Here is a 17,104-nt window from a genome sequence, read left to right as displayed (position 1 = left end):
GGTCGGTATTAGGACTACTGCTTTTCTTGATCTATATTAATGACCTAGACTTGGTTGTGCAGGACACACTTTCCAAATTTACAGATGACACAAAACTTGGAAGTATTGAGAATTGTGAAGATAGCAATAGACTTCAAAGGTACGCAGGCCGAATGGGCAGACACATGGCTGATGAAATTCAATGCAGAGAAGAGCAAAGTGATATATTTTGATAGGAAAAAGGAGAGGCAATATAAAGTAAAGGGTACAATTCTAAGGGGGTGTGCAAGAACAGACAGAGCTGGGGATACATGTGCACAAATTGTTGAAGGTGTTAAGAGTAGGGAGAGAAAGTGGTTAAAAAAGCAAACAGGGTCCTGGGCTTTATAGATAGAAGCATAAGATTCAAAAGCAAGGAAGTTATAATGAAGCTTTATAAAACACTAGCTCAGCCATAACTGGAGTATTGTGCGAATTCTGGGCACTGCACTTCAAGAACGATGTGAAGGCTTTGGAGAGGGTGCACAAAAAATTGATGTGTGGTTCCAGGAAATGAGAGACTCCAGTTATATGAATAGACTGGAGAAGCTGGTGTTATTCTCTTTAGAGCAGAGAAATTTGGAGATTTGATAGGTGTTCAAAATCATGAGGTCTATTTAAAGAAAAACTGTAAGCATTGGCAGAAGGGTCTCGAACCAGAGGGTAGAGATTTAAGGTGACTGGTAAAAGAACCAAAGGTAACATGCATGAATGGTTATAATCTGGAAGGGCCTGCCTGAAAGGGTGGTAAAGACAGATTCAAGTCACTTTCAAAAGGGCAAATGGCCTCCTTCTGTGCTGTAACCATTCCATGATTCTGTAGGAGACAGTTTGCTTGCTCTTTTCACACAGGTCCCAGATGCTCTGTAGATGGAGCTGCGCTTTTCAGATGGTTGGCTGACTTGAAATTCCAGTGCAACAGTCCACAAAGTCGATCGACAAGTGCAAATGTAATGATTGGCTGGTGCCATTCACTTTCAGCTGATCATATGGTCCATCCCAATTTTTTTTTGTGGTTATGTTATTTGCCAGAGGTTGCAAGTTCAAATCCCACCATGGTAGATTGTAAAACCTGGTGATCATTAGCCTACCACCAGATGATCATCACAGCAGCTTGCAGACTGTTGATGAAATCCAACTGATTCACTGATGTCCTTCAGGGATAAGAACCTGACATCTAAAACTTGAATATCTAATATAACATACATTATTTCAAATCTTACTGTTGGTTCAACATAAGCAACACTGAGAAAACAGAAAACTGATCCAAAATGATGGGCCTGCACTGATAAAAGCACTGGTACCTAATTGGAATTAAGCCCATGATAATGTTTTTGTTGAACATGTTGAAACATGTTTTTATATTATAAAAGCTGCCAAAAGGAGCTACATAAGCTTTCTTTAGGTATATTCTAAGCGTCAAACAACCTTACACTCAGTGCAAATTATGATCCCAGCTGATGTTACCACTGGACAAGCCCGAACCCAGAGTGGAACCCAGCTTGACGGATCCTAACTTTTAATTTATTTGTTTAGATACGTGGAGAACGGCTACTGAACAGTCACAGAAGTCAGCTGATGAACTTTTAACAAAATAATAAAACATTTATTTAACAAGAAATGAATATTACAATACTCCTTCACCCACAACTATACCTTCACAGATATATACAGATTTGTAAGGATAGCACACATTACAAAAATTATCTTATACTCTAATGTTCACAGTAAGAGCACAGTCCCATGTAAGCTACTAGGTGAACTGTGGCCAGGCACACTCCGAAATCAAGTGACAGATGCCACCCCAAACAGATGCAATGGATCTCTCCTCAACTCCCCCCCAGATGCGTATCACACTGTGAGCCAACTGATCTCATTGAACTCTGTCTTTCAAACGAGGGTTTCCGATCTCCACTCTCAGAGAACACGCTTTGGAATCTTCTCACAAATTGACGCTTTCTCTCAGCCGCCTTCCATAAGGGTTCACTTCCAGGGTTTCGAACTCTCCTTCTGATATTCCTTTCCCCTAGGTCACTATATGCATTCAAGCTTTCTTCCACACAAGACACAACCATCAACAGTACACCACTGCTTCACATGTCCATAGCAGAGTTACAGATCTTCAGTTGTCTCTTTGGACCATCTGGCCTCTCACTTTAAATCTGTTTCTTTCAAGCTTAAAGCCTTCCTCTTTGCTCTTTACTTTCACCTCTGCAGAACAGGACCTTCTCCAGGTTCCTGTCCTTCCTTTGACTAGAAGGTTTCCTTGGGGCTTTCTCCAGTGTCACTCCATGGATTTTGGGGGCTTTCTTTTTTAGTTTGGAACCTGCTATCTGACCCTTTCCATGCTTGCCTCTCCTGGCATCTTCTTCCAACTGAACTCAAAACTGCTGTTTCTTTAGTTTTTGTGCATGTGCACACACTCTGCCTCTGCACACCTGTTCCTAGGCAACAGCAGTTTGTTTTCTACTTGTGTTTGCTTAACTTTAGCTTCAAGAGTCATAAAACTCATTGGAAATGCAGGTATACAACAAAGCTTCAGACCTACTGTTTCCCTCAAAAATGAAACTAAATCCCAAGTTTCACCTTTTCCCCCAAAACTCAACTTGACCTTTTCTTAACACACAAATACAAATCAAACTTATCAAACTAAAACTCATTCCTAAAAACCCACAAATACAAATATAACTTAAACTATCTCTGGCACATGCATGGTGCGAATGTTATATGCCACTTAGCAGCCCAAGCCTGAATGCTGTCCAGGAAATGCTACATATGGACACGGACTGCTTCACTATCTGAGGCGTTGTGAGTGATGTTGAACATTATGCAATCATCAGCGACCATCTCCATCTCTGATCTTATGATGGAGAGGTCATTGATGAAGCAACTAAAGATGGTTAAGCCTAGGACACAACCCTGAGGAACCCTTGTAATGTCCTGGGACTGAGATGATTGACCCTCAAACAACTACCACCATCTTCCTTCGTGGTAGGTATGACTCCAGCCAGGGGAACTTTTCCCCTTGATTCCCATGGACTTCAGTTTTGCTAGGGCTCCATGATGCCACACTCAGTCAAACGCTGCTTTGATATGAAGGGCAGTCACTCTCACCTTGCCTCTTGAATTCAGCTGTTTGGATCTGGGCTATAATGAGATCAGGGGCTGAGTGGCCCTGGCTGAACCCAAACTGAGCATCAGTGAGCAGTTTATTGCTGTCTATGTGCTGCTTGATAGCACTGTCAACACACGTTTCATCACTTTGCTGATGATTGAGAGTAGATTGATGAGGCAGTACTGGTCGGATTGGATTTGTCCTGCTTTTTGTGGACAGGACATACCTGGGCAATTTTCTACCTTACCGGGTAGATGCAAGTATTGTAGTTGTACTGCAACAGCTTGGCTAGGGACATGGCTAGTCCTGGAGTACAAGCCTTTAGTACTATTGCCAGAATGTTGTCAGGATCCATAGCCTTTGCAGTATCCAGTACCTTCAGCCGTTTCTTAAATCATGTAGAGTGAATCGAATTGGCTGAATACTGGCATCTGTGATGCTGGGGACCTCAGGAGGAGGCCGAGATGGATCATCCATTCGGTACTTCTGGCTGAAGGTAGCTATAAATGATTCAGCCTCATCTTTTGCACTGATGTGTTAGGCTCTGCCATCATTGAGGATGGGGATATTTAGGGAGCCTCCTCCTCCGTTAGTTGTTTAATTGTCCACCACCAGTCACGACTGGATGTGGCAGGACTGCAGAGTTTAGATTAGGTTGTGGAATCGCTTAGCCCTGTCTATCGGTTGAAGGCTTTTTTATACCGACACAGATTCTTATTGGCAGCCAGGAGCCTTTAGAAAACAAAAATACAAAGTGCTTTCAGGTCTAGACATAAAGCTGACATTCTGATTATTTCAAATATTTTGACAGTATGCCTAAACTTGTTTTTTTAAAGTTGCAACTTCAAAGCAGTCAGGATAGTTTTTATTTTATGTCCATGTTCGCTGAATGTGCCAAGATTAGAAGTAGTAACTGCAAATTCAAAATGCACAGTACCAAAAAAATGAACAAAACCCCCACTACAACAAATGACCGACTGAGAAAACTATCCATTTATTTAGAAAAAGATTACACTGGTAGAATACAGCAGATAAAAAATTCAAATGCAATCTTGAAAATTTATGACCAAACATAGGTATTCATGGAAATAGAAATCTCCTGTAGTTGTACAATTTAAACCTAATTTCATCTTTTAAAGGACAATTCTTGCAATTTGTTTTAAAATCATGGAATAAACACAAGATGCTGCACGGGATAGTTTTAATCAGTAAATTAAACAACGGCTGATTTTAATTACACACAATCACTATACTAGTGTATACATAATATACAAATATTTTCATTGCCGTAAAGCTGAAGACAGAAGGTTGCAGCAGACTCCAATCTGTTCTCAAAGTGACTACAAAATGTACTCTGTGGTTTTGCTGCGTACAGCACATTGTGCTTATATTTAAGAGCAAACCACTTGCTAGTATTATACTGAAAATGACATGCATACAGACAAAACATCAAGTTAAAAGACAACACAACTCAACTTTTAAACGATGGCCAACAGAAATGGAGTGAAAGGAATTCAACAAAATGTTTTAATAGGCTTCGGTTAGGTCCTCTGTCTTGATTTGCCATCCTTACAAATGAAGTCCATGTGTCCAAAATTCAGTAGCACAAGTAAATCCATGGCAGCAGCTTGTAATCCAAAGTGGGGGGGAAAAAAACCTGTAAAATGTTCAAGAAAAAGTAAATGACATTTTAGAAAACAAAAAGACACCACAAATGCAGACTTTTGCACAATATTAGAATTTGGTGTGTCAGCACTTTTAATGGGTTGGAATTCAAACGCGTGCCTGTATGTCAGTGCTGCAAACCATGGGTTCACGTTCAATTCGCCATACAGCGAGAAGCCGGTCTCAACTGAACCAGCAGAGAAAAACTAGGTAGAGGCAAAGTGCTTCTTCACAGGGGCAAAGGGAGAATTGGAGAGGCAGTCAACTCATGATACTCTTGCTCACACCTTCGCAATCGGGTGACTGCCTGCCTGTTCTCTCTGGAAATGGTAAGCCACTCCTGATCTGCAATTTTAGATGTGGCCATAACAAGAGTAGGCAAGCTTTTCTATTGCAACAAACTTTACTCAATTACTTCCAGCAAACAGTGAAATTTCATTATTGCAAGGCCTTAAAGAAAAGGCTACCTATTTCCATCTCCAAACGCCAAATTCAGACCACACACACCTTCAGCCCTTACATTCCACCTTACAGAAAACTGAACTCATCTATCACTTTCCTTGGGAAGCTCCACTGGTTCCTTGTACCCCAGCTTCTCATACATACCATTGCAAAACTCTTGGCCTCATCTACAACAGGCTTGTTCTATCCGACTTCTGCAACACTTTCCAATCTTGCACTGAGCTTGCTTCCCTTCTTCTAATTCAGGTCTGTGTTTCTCCCTTCTTGGCTTTGCTGATGGCAGAACTATCAAGCATCTTGCCCTCACATTCTGAAAGTCTCTCCCTAAATCCATCTACTTTGCTGTGCATCATACCATTGTGGGCAGCTGCTGTATTTCGAATATAATAAAAGGGTCATTACATTGTGGAAGCTTTTCATGGATACAGGGAAAAACTAAGCCTACTACTAATATTTAACATTATTTATAAGGCGAACATAGGCTAACTTCCGCAAATGAGTTAACAGAGAATCTTAATGCAGTGTTCATGCTTCTGTGCTAATGTTAGGAAGGAGACTTATTAAAGGCCAGGCAACAAATGGTTAAAGGCCAGGCAACAATTGCTTCTTTTCCCCAGTTTGTGACCTTTTTGATTATAAATATTGAGTAAAGTCATTTGCTTAAAACGCAAAGTACGGTCAAAAGGTAATGTCTTAATGTAATGCAAATGATGATTGCTGTTTGGTTAGAATATCATTAAGTAGAAATTCGGCAGTTTGTAATCAGCCTTACGCTGATGGTTGCTTGGTGGAACCCTGGGGACAAATGGGGGAGCTGCTGAAGCAACCAGATCCAGGAGGAGATTGGCCAAACTTATTGTCAGGAGTCAGGACCTTCCTGCTCGAGGGAGGGAGGGGCTGAAAATGAGGCAATCATGGACCGTCGCTATCAGAGTAGGGAGCCAATCACGGACAGTCGCTATCAGAGAGAGGCCAATCAGAAAGTGTGCACATGACAGGGCAGTAAGCAGAGGCCTATTTAGGCATGGTGTTCGTTAAGCTCGAGGCCATCACTGCACCCGGACAAGGAAGGGGGATAGCCTGGTTAACTATCTGAACAGAGAACGGACAAGGGCGGATCGACCACCCGATCCTGTCTGTTTCTTGGGAAAACCAAGCTACTAAAAACACGATGTGATTAGTCACTCGTATAAGTATTATTAAACTGTAATAGAAATTAAATAATAAAGTGCAGTTGTTTTGGGTGAAGTCTTGTGTTTTGGATCATTGGTATCAGAGTAAACCTCTGAACTCAGGTGGTAAGAGTAGCCTACACCATCTTCAAAAGTGTAATTTAGAACTACCTCCAACATCGTCACTTTCTCTTTTATTCCTGCGTGTGCTCGACTGTTACCCGGGAAACATTATGGGATGTTTTATTTTAAATTCATCAAGTAAATGAAAGTTGTCGGACCCTAAAATTCTGAAGAGCTGCAGCACTGGTGGCGGCAAAGTAGAGTGGAACTTATTCATCCTCACAAGCAGATTCAAAAGATGACAAAATCCAGGAACGACATGGTCACTTGATTGGCTGGAGTTGGCACATCAGCGGCATCCACCAAACTGCTAGTGCGAATCAGAGTAGCACTATGCCTCTCCAATGAGAAGGGCAGGCCCTAAAGACTCTAATGGAAAAGGTACTTTTTTTGGAATATAATCAATCCTTTCTAGGGTCAATTGCGCTTCCTTGGTAAAACTTAGGGAACTTCTTACATGTTTCTGAGTTGACCCAAGGTTTACTTGGATCCAAGAAAGGTGTATAAGACAACAGGCAGAATTGTCAAATCCCTGACATCTTCCAGGGTTCACAGAGGCTGCAGGGTTGGCTCCTCAGGGACAAAGGCTACCCACAGAGGGCGTGGTTGATGGAACCCATGCAGCAGCCACAGAGCGATGGTATAACAGGGCTCATGTCGCTTCGATGGAGCAGATGATAGGCATCTTGAAAATTAGGTCCTGCCGCCTCAACAGGTCCACTGGAGCACTGCAGTAGTTCCCAGAGAGGGATAGGCATCATCGTCACATGTGTGCACGACACAACCTGGCGCTGCAATTGGGGGAGGGCCTGGCTGAGGAGACGACAAAAACTGAACATTTCCTCTGATGAGGAGGATGTTGAAGATGATGACAGTGATAAGGTGCTAGAAGGCAAGGATGCCGGTGATGAGGCCATTGCACTGGCCAGACCAGGCAGACGTGCTCGGGAGGCCCTCATAACCGCAAGACTCATGGAGGATGATGACGAGATGCAGTGAGGACAGTCCTGACATCCTCACCTAGCATCTGTGAACGTCTGACTCCTGTGTAACTGATGGCAGCGCACATACCCTCAGTGCTCAGGCCCATGTCATGGAGACGCAGCGGAGGCCCTAATAGTCACAAGGTCCCAGGGGGATAATGACGACATGCAATGAGGAGACTCCACAGGTCTTCATACTGCCTCTGTCAATGTCTGACTTCTGTCTAGCTAAGGGCAGCTCGCTTGTGCCCTGTGATCAGGGTCATATCATGGAGACACAGCCATGAAACTTTAGACACACCTGATCCTTTGTCAGCCTTCAGCACCTGTCCCCTTCAGGACTACACCACCACCAGACACAGATGCTGAGGAGATGGGGGAGCCAGCCCCACCTCAAAGATGCTGAGAGCACACAGAGAATGACTGAACTCTGCCCACGACATTACGGCAGCAATGACAAGCACCATCGAGGTGCAGGCATCACTGATGTGTCCAGAGTGTGAAGCAGACCATCACTTTGCTCTGAAGGTTACACACTGCACCGGGAAGAGGCCCTGGACTGAGACATCTGTCTTTATCTTGTGCAGGAACCAAGGTTTCATATCTGAGTGAAAGGAACATCGCTCATCATAACAAGGAGCAATAGACAAGGAAAAATTCTTGGGAGTTTATTCGCAATAGTGAACATTAAGTACAAGTGATTACCACCCTTGCCCAGGCTGTGCAACAACATCTTCTTAACCTTCCTAACCCTGCTGCTACGTCTTGGTTCTCCCCCGACATCCACAGCAGAGGTGGAAGTAGCTTGTTGACTGCTGTGCCCTGCCTGTGATGACCAGCGTGCGTCCTCTGGAGGGCCAAGACCTGGAGGATCCCGGCCTACTTTGGATGTCCTGCTGTGGGCTTGGTGCACCCTCCTCGGCCAGTGGAGCTGGAGGTGATGGGGATTTGGATCAGCCTGACACTCCCGGAGTCACCTAGGTGGAAGGCCCTGGGGTGTCGAGCTGCTGATACTCCTCCCTATGTTTGACCGATGGCCCCTGGATGACTCCTTGAGAAAAGGAAGCTGGAGTGAGATCGAGCTACCCCACATCCCCCTCACGTTAACACTGTTGGAGGCCAACAATGGCATCAGCGATGGAGTTCAGCCCGTGCAGCACTGCAGGACCAATGTCCTGGACCAAGGTCTCCATGGCAGCCGCCATCCTGCCAATGTTAACCTCGGTGCATCAGCATACCGATGCTATCACCTTGGACTGAAGGCAGACGGACTCCTCCATCATCCCTTGCAATCTAAGGAATGCACCAGACATCCCTTCCTGATGTTCCTGTGATTGTCTTTGCAGTTCCACCAACTGATTGAGGACAGAGTCTAGAGGGTCATCATCTGACTCGGACTCAGCAGATTCCTTGCCTCCCGCAGTCCTCCGAATGCCGGCGACCAACGATGTCCCTGCCTCCACGTGCAGTGGAACAGATTGTGTGCGGTGCTCACCAGATTGTGATCCTGAGGCTGCTATACATCTAGATCCCACCAAGGTGTGTCTCACTGTGCTGGTGGAGGTTGTGGGTGAGCGCCATGACAGGTCTTCAATGGTGCTGCCCTCAGGGTACTCATCTGAGGTGCTTTCAGCATTGAGATCTGGGTCAAGGTTGCCTAAGGGTGACATGGCAAATGTGCCTAGGAGAGAAAGTGTAGATGATTAGTGCTTGGAAACTACGCTGAACACAGAGCAGTTGACTCAGTAGTGTTGAGAGGGGGATGATGTGGTGCATGATCCTCTTGTGGGTGTTTGCCACTGACCTCACCGTCACGGCAGGAACGGTCCACCTGCTCTCTGGCCAGCTCCAACGTGCGACTCTTGAATGGAGCGAGGACCTTATGTCTGGCACACCACCCCGGTCTGGGACCTCTGTTGATTGTGCACGGTCTTGTCCTGCATAAAAACAGCTGGAGTGTGAGCAAGGTGCCTGCCAGGCCAATTGAGAAGGATGCCAGGCCTGCGTGTGTGCTGAGTGGAGCCATGGTCAGGATGAGGCGGCTAGCTCCAGAGGAGATGAGGTCAGATGGAGATGTGAGGGTGTGTGAGAGAAGGGATGAGCGGTGAAGTCCCTTGAGCTGGCAGTGAGGTGCCAGTGAATGTATGAGGGGCTTGTGGGTGGGTGAGTCGAGATTGATGCGATGGTTGACTTACCCTGCAGCACGGATGAGATCATTCATCTTTTTTCTGCACTGGATGGCTGACCTCATGTGCAGCATTGGCACTGACCACCTCTGCCACCTAAGCTGGAGTGCTGAGACTGATGGGCCTCCTGCGGACAAACTGGGGGTAGAGGACATTGCGGTGGACCTCCGCACATCCACAAGGCGCCCCAGGGATGCATCACTGAATTGGGGGCTACATTCTTCCTGGCTTTTGGGGCCACGTCTTCACCGGAGCAGTCCTGGGCTGCAAGCACTGAGAACTGTGCACATGGCCAAGTTTAAATATAGCCCCCAGTGTGAGGAAGCAGCGAGGTAAATGCACGGCGGGCAAATTGGAGGCCGCCTTCCAGCAATCTGGCGTGTTTCCCCTGACTGCATAATTTGAGGCAGGAAGGGGACGATATGGCACAAAAATCCACCATTGCGGCTGGCAGGTAAAACTCTCTCACTTCAGGTGCTTATCCAATTAACCTTTAAAAGCCACGATTGAATCTGCCTCCATCATATTCTCAGGCTGTGCATTCCAGATCCTAACCACTCGCTGCTTTAAAAAGTTCTCTCTCATGTCACTTTGGGATTATTATGTTAATCACCTTAAATTAGTGTCCTCGAATTCTCGACCCTTCACCATTGGGAACAATTTCACTCCATCCACTCCGACTAGACTAATGATTTTGAGCACCTATTGAAACTGCTCTCAATCTTCTCTCAAAACAACCTCAGCTTCTCCAAGTAACTCAAATCCCTCATCCTCGTGAACCATTTTCAGAAATCTTTTCTGCATGCCCTCTAAAGCCTTCCTAAAGGACGGTGTCTAAAATTGGACACAATAATCCAGTTTAGGCTAAGCCAGTATTTCATAAAGGTTCATAACTTACTGGCTCCTGCATCCACTTTACAATTGTACCTTTTACTTTATACTGTTTCTCCTCAGTCTACTGACCAAATGTTTCTCTTCACATTTCTCTGCATCAAATTTCATTTGCCACTGGTCCCCCCATTTCACCTGTCTCTCCATATCCTTTTTAAGTCTATCACTGTTCTCCTCATGGTTCACAATGCTTCCCAAGTTTTGAAATTATGCTCTGCACACCCAAGTCTAGGTCATTAATATAGATCATCAAAACCAGCGGTTCTAGCACTGACCTCTGGGGAAACCCACTGTACACAGTCCTCCAGTCCAAAAAATAACTCTCTTTCCTGTCACTCAGCTAACTTGGTATCTATGTTGCCACTGTTCCTTTTATTCTGTGGGCCTCAACTTTGCTGGCAAGCCTATGATGTGGCAATTTATCAAATGCCTTTTGGAAGTCCATAGACACCACATAAACCATATTACCCTTATCAACACTTACTGTTACCACATCAAAAAACTGAAACTAGTTAGACATGATTTGACTTTAACAAATCCATGCTGGCTTTCCTTAATTAATCTACACAGTCCAAGCAACTGTTAATTTGTGGCCCGGATTATCACTTTTAAAAGCTTTCCTACCACCAACGTTAAACTGGTCTGTAGTTGCTGGGTTTATCCTTACACCTTTTCTGGAACAAGTTCTCAGTCCTCTGCCACCACCCTCTTATTTGAGTATTGGAAGATTATGGACTGTACCTTAGCCATTTTCAACCTCATTTTCCTCAGCATTCTCAGTTACATCCCATCCGGTCCTGGTGACGTCTCAACTTTTAAGCGCAGCCAACCTCTCTAACACCTCCTTTATCCTATTTTTAGCTCATCCAGTAGCTCAACTACCTCCTTAATCACTATGATTTTGGCATCTTCCTCCATGGTAAAGACAGACGCAAAGTACTTATTTAGTACCTCAATCATGCCCTCTGGCTCCATTCTGAGCTCTCGTTCTCAGGCCTTAATCAGCCTCAACCCTCCCTCTTACGACTGTTTTGTTATTTATATGCCTATGGAAGACTGTTGCACTGAACCTCAACCCTTTCCGAACTACATCATTGGTTTCAACATGGCCCATGACTTATGGCTATTCTCCTTTCCAGCACAAAATATTCTGCACCCGTTCAGTGATGTCCTTAACCCTGGCATTAAGGAGGCGGCAGCACTAAGGAGGCGGCAACACAGCATGCCAAACTTGTATCACCAGTACAGAAAACCCTGTCAATCCCCCATAGTCACTGTATTTCTACACATTTGCTGTGACCCTGCGTAGTCATTTGCCCTATGGTGCTGTGGAAGAGCTAGGAACAACACCCGCACACTCATCATTATTCAGCACAGTTTGAGTATGGCACACTTCTAGTGGCACTGCCTGCCTCTTCCTAACCCGTTAGATAGCCATCAACTTATTATCCTCTTGGGCTCTGCAGGGTGACCACCTTCTGGAAAGTGCACCCCAGGAAACTTTCAGCCACCTGTATTCTCTGCAAAAGATTCCAGTCAATCATGCTCAGAAACCCTGAGCTTGAGTTTAAGCAACTGGAGGGACTTCCTGCACACATGGTTATCAAAGACACATGAAGCACCCTGAAGTTCTCACATAGCACAGGAATTGCAGGCGCGGGTCTCCGATACCTTCTATTTTGCTCAAAAGCCTATCGACTAATGTATATGTTTTCAGTTTAGTGTTGCCTTACTTCGAATTGTTACTCAATTATTGATGTATACCAAATTTTTATTTCATACAATTTGGATCCCTTTTTTGTTGGCATCTCTCTCTCTGTCTGTCTCTCTCTTATCCCCTTAGATATAATGAATCATGATTATTGACATATTTACCGGTGCCCCTTAGTTTAAATTACTTCACATTTCCTTCTCCCTCTGCACTTCTACCCCTGCTCACCAAATTCCTGTTGTCACTATTTAGCACATTGACCCAACGCTGCCTTCACCAAAGTGTGTGTGCCTTCAGGAGAGGGAAAAGCAATTGAGAAATAACAGAGTGATACCAACAGAATTGCATTCCTAGATATGTGTTAAAATAAGAGGAGATAGTTTATAATTGATTTCAGACTTAAATCAAATCAGAATCTTACCATTAGTTGTGTCATTCTTCATTATCTATGTTTTTCTGATGATTTATGAGTATGATTGTTAAGAAAAATAGCAAATATGCATCACTTGTGCTGTGGAATTTCTAATACAGAATCTCATTCTGAAACAGATGCTGTTTTGGAACCAGTACAAGGGCCATAAATTGGTTAAATCAGACCAGGGGACATGATTGACCCTTTCAGCAAATTGACAATTCAAATTTATACAAGATATCTACATTTTGGAACATGTTTTTAATTTTAGAGTTTTTATATGGCAGACAATATTTAAAAAGCATTCTAATATTACACAAATTTTCATAAATCTAATTTTCGGTTAGAAATGTGTATATTTCAATTGCCACCGGATCAATAAAAAGGATATTGTTTTTTGTCTTCTTTCAGTCCTCCGCCCTCGCGCTTTTCTTTCTTCTCTCCTTTATCATGTCTAGATTCCTGTAAGACATAACAATTAAGAAAATAAAATGTATTACAAACTTTAGACATGTTGAACAGATGTAGATAACACAAATTTGAGTTCCTAAGGCAGAAACAAAACATATCACCACAGGCAAAAATGTTTTCTGTACACAAACACATCCAACAATACAATCTGGGCATTTTAATGTTTGCAGGCCTACACTTCTTTCATATTTTGCTCATGTACTCAAGCACCTCTATTCCGCCTTGCTTCTAAGGCCTCCAGGAGTTCCTAGTTACTGTTTCACTTTATCCCTTCTATTCAGTACTGCCACACGATTCCAACTAGAATTTGCAACGTTCCAGCTCTGTTCACTCCAAGCCAGCACTTCACCGTACGATGATAGAAAAGTAAAACAGAACCTACTTTCTCTAGATTTTTTTTCTCTAGCTCAATGACAATTCTTTAAAAATGCAAGAAGCAATGCCTAGAAAATTAGGTGACTTGCCAATATGACAGTGGAATAAAGCTGCCCTTTCAGTATGAAGTACCATCCCAATTCTACATCTTGGGCTTGGTGAATGGTTGCACAGTCGGCAGAGAAAAATTCGAGTGGGTGAATTAAGCTGGAACACTTAATTGGGCAGAACAAGCAGAGCTGGAACATACACAGACACAAGGAGGATCTGGGAAAAAAGTTCACACCATTCAAAATGGGTTCCAGTTTCACCCCCTTTCCCAATATCTATTTGATCCATGATAACGCTAAAAGCCAATCAGCTTGACAGACTCATTCGTTGAGAAATTAATACAACTAAGCTTTATAGGTTGATAGGTGCCATAAATTGGACTACTATTATCTATTACAGGCATGTTCCTAGCTCACATAATATGTATGCAACATAAGCTCAGGTAGAAAAGTGACTGAAGTGATCCACTATTGTGCACCAGCTCTCATTTTTTTTCCATAGAACCATAGAAAGGTTACAGCACAGAAGGAGGCCCATTCGGCCCATCTTGTCCATGCCAGCCCGAGGACACCCAGGTGCCCTTTCTAATCCCACCTTCCTGCACCTTGCAGCTTACAGCACTTTAGGTGCAGATCCAGGTACTTTTTAAAAGAGTTTAAAGTTTCTGCCTCTGTCACCAACTTGGCAGCGAATTCCAGACACCCACTACCCTCTGCGTAAAAAAGTTCTTCCTCATGTCCCTCCCTACACCTTCTGCCACTTATCTTGAATCTATGTCCCTGGTTCTAGAATTCTCCATCAAGGGAAACAATTTTATCCTGTCCACTCTATCTATTCCCCCCCAAGCGGCAATATGCAGTAGGTTTTACAGGTAACCTGAAACAATCTAAGCATGCAGTCAGAGGCCTAGGTGCAACATTCAGAGTCACAAGCTCACAAAGATGATCTTCAATTCTTTGCCAGAACTGAAGAAGGGCATCTCCCTAAAACACTCATCTGTTTATTTAGATACCCATGGGTCTACGATATGTTTTCAATATTTTCTCTTTTTACTTCAGTTATCTTTAAACTTTACCAATAAAGGAGAGAGGAGATCCCCCTATAAGTTGCTAATTCTGTCAATGTTCCAAGCCAATCACATCATACTGACAATAAAATTCAAGTGTCCCAGAAATTTTTAACATCTTACTTGAAATTTCTTAACTTTGAAGGCTCTTGTCAAAACACACATTTTTAGTAAAGTGTCCACAGTATAAATAAATTAGACGCATACACTAAAGTTTATTCTGAAAAAAAAATGACAATATTGGATCAAAACCTGATGTCCTGCTTCCAAAAGGCCTTGCAAATTTGTCACATATCTGAATTCCATTTTTAATTCTACTCTATGATCAATTATCAAGGATATATACATTTATATCTTCAAAACTATACCTTTTTGCTTGTTGTTGAACTTTTTTCTATTTTTTCTAATTTGATGGAATCATTTTTATCCCTGTCTTTACCAGAGCCAGATTTTGAACTCTTATTTTTCTCTTTTTCCTTCTCGTTCGAGCGCGGGGAATCTGCTGGACTTGCACTTTTACTCCTTTTTCCAGAGCCACCTGTTGAATAAATATTCAATCCTCATTTCTCTTTGTAGTAAATACAAAATTGACAAAAAAGCAAAAAGTGGCAATATAACAGACTGGGTTAGATTTGGGTAATGGGACCAGGAAAGATCTGCTACAACACACGAGTGTTTGGCATGATTGGCAGAGACCAATGGAGCTTAGGCCAATAAAAAAAAAGAGGGAGTTGTAGCCTGGTGCTACTTTATACATAAATTTCATGTTACTATGACTAAACGATAAAACAAGTTTATAATTTAACTACGATTCAAGAAGTACACCATTTAAAGATGAAATTTATTCATTTCAGTTTATTCATTTATAATGGCCAACTAAATATTAACATTAGAGACACACAGGAGCCATCTCTCCTCACCACAGGCACAGACCAAGATATTAGCTGAATTGAGCTGACTATTGCATGCAGTTAATCATGTGGTCAACAAGGACCAATAGTGCATTGACAGAGATACAAATCACAACTCAACCAATAGTTCACTACTTGCACTCTGTCCAATACCAAGTTCCACATACTTGCGCTTTCTCTGACCTACAACTAGCTCTCCAACACCTTGCACCCAAATTTTAAAACCATATCTTTAATTTGCAAATCCATTCATGGACTTGCTCTGTCACATCCATGCAACCTACTCCAGTACTGCATTGTTACTTGCATTTTTTGACGCTAGGATATTGAATATAGCTCTCTCATAGTGCTTTACCATTAGTGGCTGATTCTTCAACTAGCTTGTCCTTACACTGCGAAATACTCTTGATAAATCACTCTACCATTCTCTTTGACTCCACCTTAAAAATCCTCCAAAAAGGTCCAATTCATTAAATATGTTTAAACTCTAACATTTGTTGCTCTGCACATATATACAAGATAAAGCCAGCCAAGAATTTTTGCAAGGATGCTTATGTCAAAAAGCTTGGCCCATTTAAAGGAACAGGGAGTTCTAAATTAGAGCACGATCCCCATATGAGTCTTAAGCAAACTAGCCTGTCAATATTCGTAATTGCCAGCCATTCAAGACCTGCGTGTAGGAGTTGATGGGAATGGGTGACATATCAGCTGATGTCATTAATCCAGGATGCTTGATCTGTCTGAGTTTAGATCCTTCTTATCACAAAATAAATCTTCCCAGCCATTTTCTTAATGGTGTCTTTGGAATCACTATTCAAACTCACCTCGCACGACTGGAAATTTAATTTTTGATTTGGGAGGGATGATAAAGGACAGAAAGCCAAAGCAAACTCTAATTTTAACAGATGAACCTTTTAAAAAAGAACCTTGATAGATGAGCTTCTTCTTTAAACTCCCAGGAAGGGAGCTGGAACAAGCAATCAACTGTAACACCCTCTTGTTCAATCTAATATCAGTGGCAGAGCTTTCAGTTGCTTCAGCATACATTCTGATACTTCTTTTCTGAACCATTTCTTTTTCTCTATTTAAAGGTTTTTTGAAAACTTATTAGATCATGCCTTTGGTCACATCTCCTAATTCTCCTGTGTAAGTTCAGTGTCCATTTTCATTTCACTGTTCAGCACTCTGGGTCATATTTCTATGTTGAAGCCAATCGGTAGTTTGTTGTACTCACTCCGCAGCTGTATCATTCAGACACCTTGGATCTGTTAAATTGTGTTCAGAATTTGAACAGCAACATAAAGTTAGATATTAACACCTACCTGTCCCATTTTCATCTTTACGCCTTTTTGATTCTTGTATATTCTCTCGATCACTGTTTGAATGATCCTGGGAAGAAAAGACATATTTCTAATCAAGAATAATGAAAGGAGGATCTTCAAGAGGAAATCCCAATCTTTAGTATATTTGCAGATGTCAGATAATTTAAACA

General features: G+C 42.7%; 1 protein-coding gene across 1 annotated transcript in view; it reads right to left on the bottom strand.

Annotated features, from left to right (window-relative positions):
- Positions 1-4,103: 4,103 nt before the first annotated feature.
- thoc2 (THO complex 2) overlaps positions 4,104-17,104 on the bottom strand; it is a 162,537-nt gene continuing 149,536 nt past the window's right edge. The window contains exons 35-39 of the mRNA XM_078547456.1: positions 16,935-17,001; positions 15,070-15,239; positions 13,130-13,200; positions 12,748-12,796; positions 4,104-4,790 (exon numbers count right to left, since the gene is read on the bottom strand). Coding sequence (XP_078403582.1) covers positions 12,769-12,796; positions 13,130-13,200; positions 15,070-15,239; positions 16,935-17,001 — 336 coding nt within the window. The 3' untranslated portion in view covers positions 4,104-4,790; positions 12,748-12,768. The remainder of the gene's footprint in view (positions 4,791-12,747; positions 12,797-13,129; positions 13,201-15,069; positions 15,240-16,934; positions 17,002-17,104) is intronic.

This window comes from Cetorhinus maximus, chromosome 8 (assembly GCF_964194155.1).
Source record: "Cetorhinus maximus chromosome 8, sCetMax3.hap1.1, whole genome shotgun sequence".
NCBI lineage: Eukaryota > Metazoa > Chordata > Chondrichthyes > Lamniformes > Cetorhinidae > Cetorhinus > Cetorhinus maximus.
This window is presented reverse-complemented; position numbering and strand designations above follow the sequence as displayed.